Raw genomic sequence first — 14,208 nt, forward strand, 5'->3', positions numbered from 1 at the left:
AATATCCATGAACTGAGATCTGCAATTTTATTATTTCGCAGTTATATTGTTTCATCGGAAGTTGTTGCTAATCTTTTCTTTCAGCATTATTTTCATTTTATATCTGGCGATACATTTTTTTTTTCAGTTAGTGGAAAAAAGGTCTTCTAATTTTAATGATTATTTTTAATTTGAATTATTTTCCTGAATATTACGAAAAGAGAAGATCTTACTGGGAAAAAAAATCTTTTATTGTTACTATGTGTTTACATCTAAGCAAATTACTTTTTTATTTCTTAAGTCCAATGTGCATGAGATTTTCTACTACAATTTTCATTAGTTAATTTGGGGCATCATATCCGAGATATTTTAAAGAAGATAATATCCCGTCTTGAGGGGCAAGCCTTCGCTTAATAATAATAATGAATTCTGGGCATTCTGTATATTAAAATAATGTCGAGTCTGAACAATTTGAAACAAATTATTGATATAATTACAGCCTTTTAATCTTCCATTTTTAACAACAATCCATTTATTTACGATTTCAAAACTAAACTTTTTACTCTTAAGAATGTGCTTTGTCCTTTCTAGAAATTCAGTCACATACCAAATGAAACCGTTTAAACATCCAGGTATATAAATATCTTAGTAAAAAATTCGAACGTAACGAATGATTGAGCACATTAGAAACGAAAACACCGTGGAAAGTATTATTAAATGATAAGAGAAAAAAAATCAAGAGTCAATGTCAGGGTGAGATTTTCTTTCACCAGGATGCAAATGATTTTTTTCACCCATCGTCGCATCTCAAGTCCTCTATCAAACGAAAATTCATGAATGAAAGTCGTAATTCGATCGAGTTGAACCCGCGTAGGCAACCAGAGGCAAGGACCCACCGCACCCTCGCCGCCCCTTGCCTGCCAGCGAAAAAGTTCGGGACGGGCCCGCAATCACTGCTAACCGCGAACCAGGCGAATGTGCTCACTTCTCCAGAGGAGTTCGAAAAAACCGAACCTGATTGTTCCGCATCGAGTGAACAATGTAGATGAGACGAAGGCGGAAAAACTCTCAATTTTATTTTATTTTTTAGTTTATTCATATTGAATTTTAAAATTAATTTAAAATAAGAATGCAAGGTTGGTGAGATAAAAAGAATCATAATATCGGTTAGGAGTTAAATGATTTATCGCTTTCCAGTTTCGGGATGAAAATGTGACAAAAGAAATTTTCATTTTGCAGTTTTTTAAAAAAGGAGGCGAAAAAACGGACGAAATTTTTCCTGGAATTTTGATTTGCAATTTCATCCGGCAAGTTGGATATTTATTTCAGTGAAGATGGCTTTATGTCGGTAAGTCATAAGTTTTATCTCAGAAGCGATTTTTCTTTTTACTGTCCTCAGTTGAATATTAAGAAAATAATGAGAATTGTTGCAGTACTATTAAAAAAAACTATTAAAATATTAGTTAAAAATAAACCAAATGATAACAGATGCCAAGAAAGCCAAAAAGATTTGCATGTCAAGGATAATGATTTATGTGACTGCTCATAACAGAAGAATAAGAAACTGCATTCCCTTCCATTATTTAGAAAAATATTTCATATATTAAAAATTGCTTTGAAAATTTTATTGCCATTAACATGAAATAAGAAAATATGGAATATATTTTTTTCAATGAACACTAAGAAGTGTGAACTTTTCCGACTGACAGAAAACGAGAAGGCATTCAAATAGTTAATACTAAAATGATTTATCACAGAATTATCTAATGGAATTATTATTTCTAAATGGGCGAAAAACTTTAAATAAAAAAAAAATTCTAAAAATGTTTAAAATCATAATTTTTTATTAAAAAAAAAAAAAAAAAAACTCTATCATTTTTTTGTAACAGCAAGTTGTAGTGAGTAATACTTCGAAATTATTTAAAGTATGTTTTAGCTGATAATCAAATGAATTCTTCATAAATATTTTCCCTTCATTGCTGCTATTCATTTGAAAGTTAATAAGGAAATAAAGCTTTTAATGTATTGTTCTTCCTTTTAAAAAACTAGATCTCGATTAATTGGTTTTTAAATCATTACCTGCAAGGATTGTCCAAATTTATGGTTCTTTCTTTAAATAAACTATATTTTATTTAATTTCATTTTAAGTTCATTACCTGAAAGGATTGTCTAAATGCTGAATTTTGTTGCTTAAATAAAATGACAGAGCGGTCATTTTATATTAAATATTTTTTTCCCGTAATTTTATTGAATAATGTATTAGTATGCAATTCCTTTATAACTTCATTATGCAATCCTTCCATAAAATATTCCTTTTCAAAAATTGCGTGATTCCTGTCCAAAGAATGAAATTCGTTTAAGCGCAATATGTGAAATTCAAAACATAAATGCTATTTTAGTTTTGAATTAGGAAATCGATAGAAATATGGCAAACTATTTCAATTTTTAAAGGTAAAATTAGATCAATCAAATGCGTCATTTAACACCGACCTACATGAATTGCGATCGTGAAGGTTTGGGGATTTCTTTCACCCCACTGCCCACTATTGCGATCAAAATGCTAACAAGTCTATACTGTTTTTAATATTCCTTTAACATTGCAATTAAAGTTGATTTTATCATTATGATTTAAAAAAGCAAGTAAATTGTTTGTGTATACCTAGCATTACATTCTATTCGTTCGTCTACTTTGAAACTTTTTTAATTCACTATTGAAATACTATATACCTTAATTCTGGTAATAATTAATATATTTGAATTATGAAACTTTGATGCATTTCAGTATTACATGTAATAGTATCTGAAACCGTTTATACATATTTAGGACTTTTTATTAATTTTACCCGAATATTTCTCACCATTTAATGAAATTATTCCATAAAATTTACTATACAAAATATCTGTTTGATGCAATTACTTGGAAAAACTAAGTCAATAGAATAGTTGGTCTTGAAACCGAAAAAACAGGATCAAGTTCTAGCAAGCGGAATTAGAAGAAAGAGAGGTTCAAGCAGCCCATTTAATTCCTGGAAACTTTTCTCCGCTCTCCAACGGTCTTCAGCGCGGGCGAGAACTTCCACCTGATAGCAGTTTCCACTTTTTTTCTCCTCCACTCGGATCGCTAAAGAAAATGTTCCTTTGAAAGAGAACCAACACAAGAATTTATTTGGCTTTTAAGACGATGACTAATACTACTTCATTTCGAAGGGGAACTTTTTCTTTATTTCAAATGGCGCTGTTGTTTTTATCGAGTAAATCTGTCGTACCCTAAATGTTTTGCGTTTCACTGTTATTATGGACACATTATTATTTGTAATTTTTAAAGTAGAGGCCATTTTTTCAATTGGTTATATTTTTTTTTCAAAAAAGCATTTCCTTAAAATAAATAGGAAGTTGCTAAGAAGTGAATCATTTATTAAAGCGCACTTCTAGAAAATTAATTTAGTATTGACAGTTTTACTACAGATGCGAATATATTTTGCAATTATTTTATCATTTTATTACAACACTTACTTTCTTTGCCCGGTTTGAAAATGAAAAACGCATCCCATTCATGATTGTCAATAAAAATCCTTTGATTTTATTAAATCAAAGAGTTTTTTAAACATTTCATGAAATAAAAATTAAATAAAATAGATTTAACGTCCAATCAATCGTATTACATTCGCATTATAAATTGCCGGTTTTCAGCACGTTGCTCAAGATTCTTCCATTTAATATTTCTTATGTAGCAGTGAAAGTTTTTACGAATTTAGCTTTGTTTTTTCAGAAGAAATATTAAAATTCTTCATTTTTTTTTCATGAAAAAGTCTTGAAAATTTACATAATTATGTAGCCTCCAGTCTATAGTTACTACTGTGTATTTTTGCTAACGATATAAGTTGTGCTATTAAACTGCAGATAGAGTTTGTAGTTGCTTTTTTTTATTGTAGAGTTTAGTGTATTATTAAGTAATATTTCAAAAACATTTAGGAATAAAATACATTTACCTATTTCTAATTTTACATTAATTCTCCTCAAATATTAATTTGAAAATAATAACATTATTGATGAATTTTCTTACTTTTTTTGAAAACAAATAATGGCTGCATTTATTTTAAAAAGAATGAATTCTCAACTCATCACACATTTCATTTTTTTTTTTAATTTGGAGTTTCTGCTTTCAGTAACAAATGATTTCTTTAATTCGAATTAATTGTTATTTTGTTAAACTTTTAACGTAAGCACTTGGAAGAATTGCAGTAAATTAAAATTTTATTTTCAAAACAATCATAACTAATTAGTAATGAAACTTTGCTTCGGTGTGACATTTAAGTCATTGCTTAATGATTTGTTCAAAACTCATTCTTTTTCAACATTTTGAGAATAATTTCCTTTTTAAATCCACAATCTTCTATCATCGTTTCGTAGCTAACAATAATAATAAAAAAAAATTTATATCAATTTATTAAAAATTATTAAATTCCTTTTCCCGTTTCCTAATAGTTGGTAAAATAAGCGATCGCAGATTTATAAATATGTTTCACAAAAAATCAAACTGAATTTTTCAGATATCCTTTTCTCTTTTTTTGGTAGAAAAAAAAACTAATGAATTATCATTTAAGTACATAGTTTAATGGTTCTGGATAAAGAAGTATAAAAAAAAAACCCGTTTTTATTCGCACATCATAAACAATTTCAAAACGCATATTGCATTTCGCGAAATGTTTCTTGCATTGCGACGTAATATCATAATGGATTTGCTGCACTGGTGGTTTATTAGATCTTAACTGCTTTTCATTTGTCCTTCATTTCTGATTATAATTTTTTTTTCAGAAAAATTGTTTTACTGAAAATTTAGTGAAATGTTACAATTGTTGGACATTGATTATAAAGCCTTCAATTTATTCTTTACTTTCATAATTATTGTCTTTATGCATTGATGTCCGAAATGAAGCAATTATTACCCTTTTGCTGCAATTACTCAAAAAGTAAACTTATACATGAAATTCATATTATAAAGTCACAATATAGTGTTTAAAGGATAAAAGTAGTTCAGTACGAAAAAATGAATAGGTTGTATGTAGGGAGCAGAAAAGGCTTTAATGTCAAAATCAGAATCACCGTCATAATTACGTGCCACCCTCAGTCCCTTTTCAAAGCAATATTATCTAGTAATTCTTGAGGCAAGAGTGCCCATTCCTCAAGGAGCATCTGTATCAATTGTCTGTTGGTCTTGGAAGGATACAATCGTGAGGCCAACATTTTCCAAAGCACCCCCAAATGCTTAATTCGATTTAAATTTAAGAGAAACGCTTGTCAATCTATTCGACATATATTTTCGCTTTTCAGAAGCTCCTAAATTGCAGACCTGTGTGGCCATTAGTTATTGCCTATAAATACGAAATCTGGACCTACAGTGCATTGGAACTAATGCGGGAGGAGGAGGAGAACTTCATTAAATAATGATCTCTGGTCACCAAACTTCTATCCAAAATGAAACTCCGCCCCCCCCCCCCTTTCAGCATTATGCTTCCCCACAGAAGCACACCAGGAATACCTCAACGATTTTTGCCTCATCCCCTGAAAGTGGGATGAAAAAAAAAAAAAAAACTGTCTCTAAGTTTAAAGAACATCGAAATTCATTTGTGAGATTAAACAATTCTTATCGGTGAAGAAAGCGTGAGTATTTTGAAGAAATGCACTATCTTTATATACCGTTTCAGAACTGCAAACGGTGCAAGAGATGACCGGCATCAACGGTATGTAGAATTTCGGATACCGGACGAACAGGATATTTTTATGCAGTCTCTGGCCACAGTAAACCGCGTCACCCAGTTATTGCACGCAAGTGCTAAGCAATGCTGTCAGCAATCTGATTTTGGCCACTTTTGAATAGTTTGACAATACATCGATCATCTATTGTCGTTGTTTGCCCTGGTCGTCCACCACCAACCTTTCTTACAACTTCTACTCTGTAATGCTTTCCAAGCTCATGGAACAGTATTTCAACACATTCCAAAGTCACCGGCAGAATTCAACAAACTATGTCCTTCTTTCAATCTTCCGATCTTTCTACCTCGTGCAAAAGTGTACTGATGGTTTCTTTCAGCTGTTTTGAGTTAATGACGTCAGTTTCATTTGCAGCGAATCTCAAAAAAAGTGCGCATGATGAATCTACAAGTTTTGTGTGCCCTCACGTCACTTGTAACGTCATGGTGATATCTGCATATGGCTCAATTTCCGGGTTGGTATTTCATAGTAATAATGGCAAACAGCGCTTTTCTACAATTTTATAGCTGCATGTTGATTGGAAAAAGCGATGAGTGATAGATAAACAGTTTGCAAGAAATATGTGCATAGATTTTACGTTTTAACAAATATTCTCGATAATGAATAATCTATGGTCAGGAATGAACTCGAAGAAGCTGTGGAATTGGGAAATAGTCTGAAGTGCAAATTTCGAGATATATTCAGATTTTCAAAACGTTTACGAAAACTCTAATGCTGCGTTCTCACAAAATTTATAATATATTCTAATAATCTTTCATTAAATAACTTACAATTGCCTCAGTTTCGCAGAGAAAATCACACTTACTTAGAAATTTGTTGCAGCAGTGTTGCGGAGGTTTAAAAATGATAGAAAAAGTCACCGTTAATCCATTCATTTAAAAATCAATATGAAAATGATCGTTTAAAGCTTTTCTGAAAAGAAAAAGTAGAAATGCTTACTAAATAAATGATGCTACTAATAAAATATGATTAATTTTAATAACGCAAGAAATGACAATGTTTTATGTAATCATTATTTACTTTGATGTGAGTGTTAATGATTGCGACCTGAAATTACCTGTGCATCTTTCCTACATCAGCATTTGCAGAGAAAAAATTCACTTCAAATTTTGAACTTTTGCTCCGAAATGATTGATTTGTTTGTCTTGTCTTTAACCAAATGGGTTGCATCAAGAGATGCTAGACGAGATGACATCATGCAATTTACAGCAAGAACGCGATCGTAAAAATATAAACATGTTGATAAAAGGGAAAGTTCTGTTTTGGCATGAATATCCTACGAAAGTAATCTTTTATTACAATTTCATTTTTGGCAAAATGAAGCTAGGAAAATATTTGATGAAACAACAGAACTGACTCGAATTTCAATACAGCAATAAAAAAAAAAAAATAAAAAAAACTGGGCTTAAAATAAATTTTGAAAAATTTATTTCAAAAGAAAAAAGACTGCACCGAATTGATATGTCTAAATTTTAAATTTCTGGAAAATGCCTATTGTGCAGTAATATGCTCCGACGTTGTTAAAGAAGAACATTAAAGTGCCAGTTAGTTTTATTCAATTAAAATATTCAAAAATCCTCTCTTAGTAAGCCCTTACTACTCAAGAAGTTTTTTACGAGCCAAGTTTGGTAGCTCTGGAACCAGGGTCAGATTATTTTCTGTGCGGAACGCACCAAACAGGCCAATAAAATATTATGAGACATTTCACTTTAAATTCGTCAGAAAGCTAATTACAAGCATTTCTTATGCATCCACATCTTTCAAATGCAGAAACAAATCTAACGAACTAACAGCCGGTTTAAAGGCTGCAGCTAAAGTAGATAATGATTTATAATGCAACACCACGAACATTTTTCATCATACATGCTTCGCTCTGTATGACCCATACTGCAAAAACACCTGTCTCCTATCCAACTGTGTGTTAGAATGAAATTCTTCTTCTTTTCATCCCTCCCTCTTTAGGAGGAACATTAAAATATCAAAAAAGGTAATTAGATCTTGTATGCGAGTTATATTTATTTTTTGAAGATTTTTTATGAAGTTTGTTTAACTTGAGGTCGAAGACTTTTCATTTGTTTTAAAGTCAAGTTCAAGGTGATTCAAAAGGGGAGTGAAAAATCAGGAGGGAGATTGTTCGTCTTATCACGCTTCCCTTCAACAACGCATTTCAAATAGGTGTTAAGTTTTGTTGCTTTCTGCCTGATCGTGAAGTTATTTAACTGGCATGAATTTGTTTGCTACGGTGTGGGCGTGGTTCCATCCATCAGCTCCAAGCCTTTAATGCGTGGAAAGAGAATGCACTCAACAGTTTTAATACCGACCTCTGCCAAGTGCTAATAACGTTTATATTGATTCTAAATGAATTTGGTGAACTTTTCAAGCATTATTTTAATGTTGCTTATACATATATATATATATATATATATATTCAATTAACATTCAATTAAGATAAACCATCAAATTAAAAAAGAAAACATTTTACCTGAAAAACAAAATGTTTTTCTGCTGAATAAAGATCTTAGGATAACAAACATTATTATTATTTTATTTTTTTATATGAACTGCACTTAACAAACTCACACAATACAAAAATATAATAACGGAACATAATTTTATATACACAAACATTTCACAGGATGTTTTGAAGTGTAATGACCTTAAACTTCTCGAAACCATTAAAGAAAATTAGCCTAAAATTAAAATGTATAAATGTAAAACATAAAACTAATTAATATTTCCAACATACAAATACAAATTTCCAATTAATGATATCGTATCATGAGCCAATTTCAATATTCTCAATAACTTATTGTTTCTATTTTTAGATTCTTCTTTCTTGAATGTTGGGAGTAAATTTCTCAAATACACGCAGAAATGAGATAAAACAAATTTTCCATGTAAATAATGTTACGCTTTTTGATTAAATCAAGATATTTGAGCAATATCACTGTTATTTTCTTTTTATTCATTCATTCAGAAATAAGGAAATGTCAATTCTGATCAATGGTGGGAAATGATTTTAATAATTAAAGATATTTTTCCTTGCACACAAATATGCTTGCGCGTTTTACCATTTTGAAAGAGTTATTAAAAATTACCTTCAAAAGTAACAGCCCATATTTAAAGATCTTTGTGTTTAACTTCAAAGGCTTTATTTTTTTAAAAATCTTTATGACCTTTATTAACTAAAGAATCCCCCTTGATGATCTTATGGACTGCAGGATTTTAAATACAAAGCATACATTAACAAAAAAGTATAAGAAAAATTGTGAATTTTAAAAAATATATATACTGCATTTTTTAAAAAGAATACCAAGTGCAGTTATTTATATCAATATAATTTTGATATTTTTTGATATAATACTAATGAAGGCAATAATTTCCTTGCCACTTTTCCACCCTTAGCCCCCCCCCCCATTGTTTCATTCATGGATTGTTTTCTTTGAGTCCATTCCATCATAAGAGGAGCCCATTATCAACATTTTTGTTCAATTTCGGACATCAGTTGAACGAAAAACACAACGCAGTTTCCCCCCTTCCAAACCGAGTGTTATTCATCCTGACACTTTGTCACTACTCCCACATTTTTATGATTCTGACGGACGAAGAAGAGCAGAGAAAAAACGAGTGCCAGTGTAGGAAGCACCTGACTGAGCCCTTCAAACCAGCCAGCAAGCTTTTAATGCCAGTGACAGAATCCATGCGACCGTTTCATTTGTCAAAAGCTCGTAACGGTAGCCATGTTAAATCCGATTACACAGAGCTGGGATCACACGCGTTTTTAATTCTGGGAGGGACGGTCATTTTGAAGCTTAATAAAAATGTCGGGATTATTTACGGCCCAATTTCTGCTTTTCTTCTCTGTGTGTAACGTGCCTTAATATTTCTAGCTAATTTTGCGACATGGAAATCGAAGTTATAAAATAAACCAGCCATGTGTGAGTTTTTTGGACACGATTGAGAAACAGTGGAAATAAATCACGGAAAGATTTAATGGCCGTTTTATAGTGGGTTCGAACCGTTATCTTCACTTTTATCTCGATTTATATGCACCATTAAATTCGCACTGATTGTTTAATATTTGAGCTCCTTTTCTTAACTCCCCTCTTCAGAAAGAATGTTTTTCTTAACTGGGTGCAATAAAGAGTTTCAGCCCGTTCCCCTGATTTTCATTTTTCTTGCCGAAAATCTCACTTATTTATGAAATGTAATAACTTGAGTTGTAAGAGAAGGCATTTTTTTCACTTTCAGTGAAGGACCAAGAAAACACAAAAGGTAATTAATCATAAATCCAAATTGCCAATTGAAATTGAACTTTGGACATGAAACTAATCAAAATGAATAGTTTTGTGATAATTACTGTATACAATTTTACAAACTCTTATTTTGTGCCATAAAGTTTGTAACAATTCTGAAATAGTTTGCTATTGCTTAAAATATCTATTGTAGTTTCTATATGGGTTCTGCCGAACAAAACTTTGCTAGCGCCATCGTTGAGCATTACTGACGCTTAGAAGTCAACAGAAGCATAATACAATCGATATTAATAAAAAGCGAGATACATTCTTTTTCATGAAAAACAAACAAAAAAAAAAGATAAACTTTTTTTCTTCAACTCAGTAACTGTAAAAATGTTTGCCATTAGTGATTTCTAAAATCATCATTTGTTGCAATCATCCTTTGTTTACAATGAGCTATTTGCTAAAAGTTTTTGTGTTGTATCATTGCACAAAAGGTCTCACCAGTTTTTTCTAAGGTGACTGTTTACTCTTGAAGTCATTTTTTTTAACATAAAAGCTATTTTTTGAGGTTTAGTTTAGTGTTTTCTAATTAAATAGTACACAAAAATGATAAAAATCTAAAAAAATATCTGTATATATTCAATTTTTAATCATTAATTTAAAATAATGGCAGGCCGAAACCTTGCCTTTGCCTGGTGATAAAGTCTCTGCTTCGGAATTGGGAATTTCAAGTTCGAGACCCGATTCCACCAAAGAACTGTAGTATAAGCGGGTTTGGTGCACATAAATCAGTCGGGGCCAAAGGTTTCTCCCCCTTGTGTGGTGTGTGTAAATTTGAAGAAAGAGTGCCAGGTCAGGTGTCGTCCTTGTCACCTGATTCTGATTCAAAATTACGAGGTATGTGCTAAGATAGCTCTAGTGGTGCTTTAAAACGGGACGTTAATATATCTATCTTGGAATAAATTTCAACAGAATATAACCAAAAAGGCTAACACTCTACATAAAATTCCAATGGAAAATCACAATTTCCTTTATGCATTAGGCACGCCACATAACGCAATATGACCTAAAAACTAAGATATTGTTTAAAATGTAAAAGCTTTTGAAGGTTTAAATGTTACTCTAAATTTTCCAATTATTCCAATATATATATATGTGTGTGTGTGTGTGTGTGTGTGTGTGTGTGTGTGTGTGTGTGTGTGTGTGTGTGTGTGTGTGTGGTAATATATGGTATGTATGGTATGGTATATTTAATGATATTTTAAACTCTTAATTTAAACCAAATTAATTTCCTAAGCTTTATCTCAATTTAGCCTATAGTAATTTCATTCTCTTATTTCCTGATCCAATTCCACTTCCTCTACTTAATTAATTCAGGAGAAGCTTTGTAAAAATGCACTTTCACATGCTCCGCGGGACGGGATAGAAAACTGCCCAGTAAGCACATTCTTTTTAAAAGATCCCTGTGTTTCCCTTACTTGCGATTGACATGCGTCAGAAATCCCTATCAGAATTTTAATAATATATTAGCACTATGAAAAAATATTTTCACTATTAATATCTCATGTTATATAAGACGAGGGATAATTTATTTATCTCTTCTTCCCCCACTTCTGCTTGTGTGCCGCACTGTGGTGGACCTGCCTTGTCCGCGCCTTTTTTGTAAATAAATCATGCCTGTCACCGAGAATAAAACGAACTTAAAAAATGCAAAGTCTCTTCACTGCTTGTCGCAACTGCATTCTTCTTCATATAAAATAATGTTTACACACACACACACACACACACACACACACACACACACACACACACACACACACACACACACACATTTAGTTCAAATTGTTAAAAATAATATACAAAACATTCTCTGCATACTTAATTAAAAATTTAAACTAGTATTACAGATATTATGTCAATGGTTGACAATTGATTTCGAAAAATTAATTTTATAGTTTGCAGTTACTATAAAAAAGTATAGAAAATATATCCACTTATATCTTCTTTTTCTTCATGCAATGAACATTTTTTTCTTTAGCTAAAATTCGCACTTTTTTTTCTCTATGAATCTTTGTGAATAGTAATGAACGTCTGTTTGAACTACAAATATATTAATATTCAAAAAGTTTTGGACCTTCTTGCGTATAACTGTCAAAATTCTCTAGAAATTAACGTAGTGGACTCAATATACCTGCCCTACTTTCATTAACCCTTTGAAGTCCGAAAAATTACAAGATTTATAACTATACACATGTGGATATAAAGATTTCTTTAGCACTTAGGATGTTCAAAATTATAGTCATAGGTTTACTATAATTCTTAAAAACTAAAATGGGAGTTTTTACGATTATATGGCATATACTATAGCAATGTTAATGTTATTAGAATTCCTATGAATTGCGATCCCATAATAGATTTATAATTTAATAACTTTGTAAGTGCTATAGTATTAAATTTGTTTTAAAATTTAGCTTTGCTATCCAGTCCCTTTGTTGATTCATTTCAAACTAATATTGAGTGTTTAGCATATACACCAATTACTACTGTTTTGCGCCAATTAAATTTAAGAAATGGAAGAAAATACTAATTTAATATTTAAGGAGAGTATATTTAAAGAGAAGGTTTCCGTGAATTCTTTTGCAGAAATAAAGCTAAAAACACTAGCTGAAATCAGTTATGCGATATATTAATAATTTTGGTTACAACACTATTTAAATAAAAAAAATAAAATACTATTTTTTAAAATGAATTAATGAGTAAAAAATAATTTTTCTTAGACCTATATAATTCCCAAACTACCAGCAGATTGTCCCGAAAATTTGTGAGTGTTAATTTTAAGAATTACCCATCTGTATGAGGGTAGGAGAAATTATTTTGTAATTTTTAGTCTATTTTAAAAATATGATATGCTAATTATTTTATATTTTAACAATTATTTTCCGCTTTTCTTTCTTGCATGTTTGAAATTTTGCTGTCTATTTTAAACTAACTCACCGATGAACTGCATGCATTGACAAAATTTGTACCGAACAGGCATGAAAATTAGCTAATATAGCACAATCATCCATTTCTGACCTGTGTTTAAAGTTTCAACTCTCTAGCTCATCTGAAAGTTGGTATAAAATCAATCGCAAAATTTGTACTGAACAAGCAAACAAACAGGCAGACAAGAAAAAGAGTATTAAAATATTTTTTCCTCCAAACAACTTTTAGAGAAGTTGACATAATGGGTCGACTAAGGCATTCAGTTCAAAATGATATAACAATATGTAACATTTGGCATATGCTAAGGAAATATCTCACATCATAATTCTTCTCGATTGCAGTGATTCATTCTGAGTACTTGAAATCTGAGCAGAACTATAAAAATAACAGCTGATTTTAGTTGGAGAAATTTAAGTATTCTTTATTCAAATATCATCCGTTTTCCATGGTCACTCATTTTGAACAAAAATTTTGTGTCATTTTATTCTAGATTTTTACATATAACAATGCTCTCTATCAGTGTTGGTGTTAAAAAGATTTATTATTTATAATCACTGCTTATACATAACGCTTTCAAATAATTCCAAGAATTTTTCCAAAAGAGGGAATTATCATTGATAACCAAAACTGAAACACAATCAAATGTACATAATAATTGAGATGTGATATTTAAATGATGAGTTAAAAGGAAGCTAGTCTTTAAATTAAAATCCTGCCATCTACTTATTTTAAAGTCCATTTTGAAACGAATGAATAGGGAATTCGAAAATTTATATTTAACTTTGATTATAAACTAACTAAAACTTTTGATACTTAATTTGACGATAAGTAAAAATGCTACTCATTTATACGATCCTTTTTATGTCTGCTTCAAAATTTTTGAAAAATCAGAACTCTGTATAATTGAACGGTGTAATAAATGAAATAAATGAACAACTCTGAATAATAAGTGAAAAGGCAAGGATTTGAATCTTTGATAAATATAGATTTTTGTATCTAGCTTGCAGATCATATCAATTCAGCAAAGTTGATTTCCACTTTTTTAGTAAAATTTTATTATGTTTAAAAAATAATTTAATTCAAACTGGGGTATAGATGTTTTAACTTTAATATTATGTTAATAAAAATATTTACAAAAAAAAAGTTTTTCCTTCTGTTTCCCTACAGTGTGGTAAACAAAAGATTGAATTTTATTCTAAAGAAACTCTTTCTGAGAATCAAATAATTTTAA

General features: G+C 30.6%; 1 protein-coding gene across 2 annotated transcripts in view; it reads left to right on the forward strand.

Annotated features, from left to right (window-relative positions):
* The first annotated feature begins 941 nt into the window (after positions 1-941).
* LOC129962701 (collagen alpha-3(IX) chain-like) overlaps positions 942-14,208 on the forward strand; it is a 167,479-nt gene continuing 154,212 nt past the window's right edge. For both annotated transcript variants that reach the window (XM_056076633.1, XM_056076634.1), the window contains exon 1: positions 942-1,327. In XM_056076633.1, the coding sequence (XP_055932608.1) occupies positions 1,314-1,327 (14 nt within the window). In that variant the 5' untranslated portion in view covers positions 942-1,313. The remainder of the gene's footprint in view (positions 1,328-14,208) is intronic.

This window comes from Argiope bruennichi, chromosome 3, assembly GCF_947563725.1.
Source record: "Argiope bruennichi chromosome 3, qqArgBrue1.1, whole genome shotgun sequence".
NCBI classification, from domain to species: Eukaryota; Metazoa; Arthropoda; class Arachnida; order Araneae; family Araneidae; genus Argiope; species Argiope bruennichi.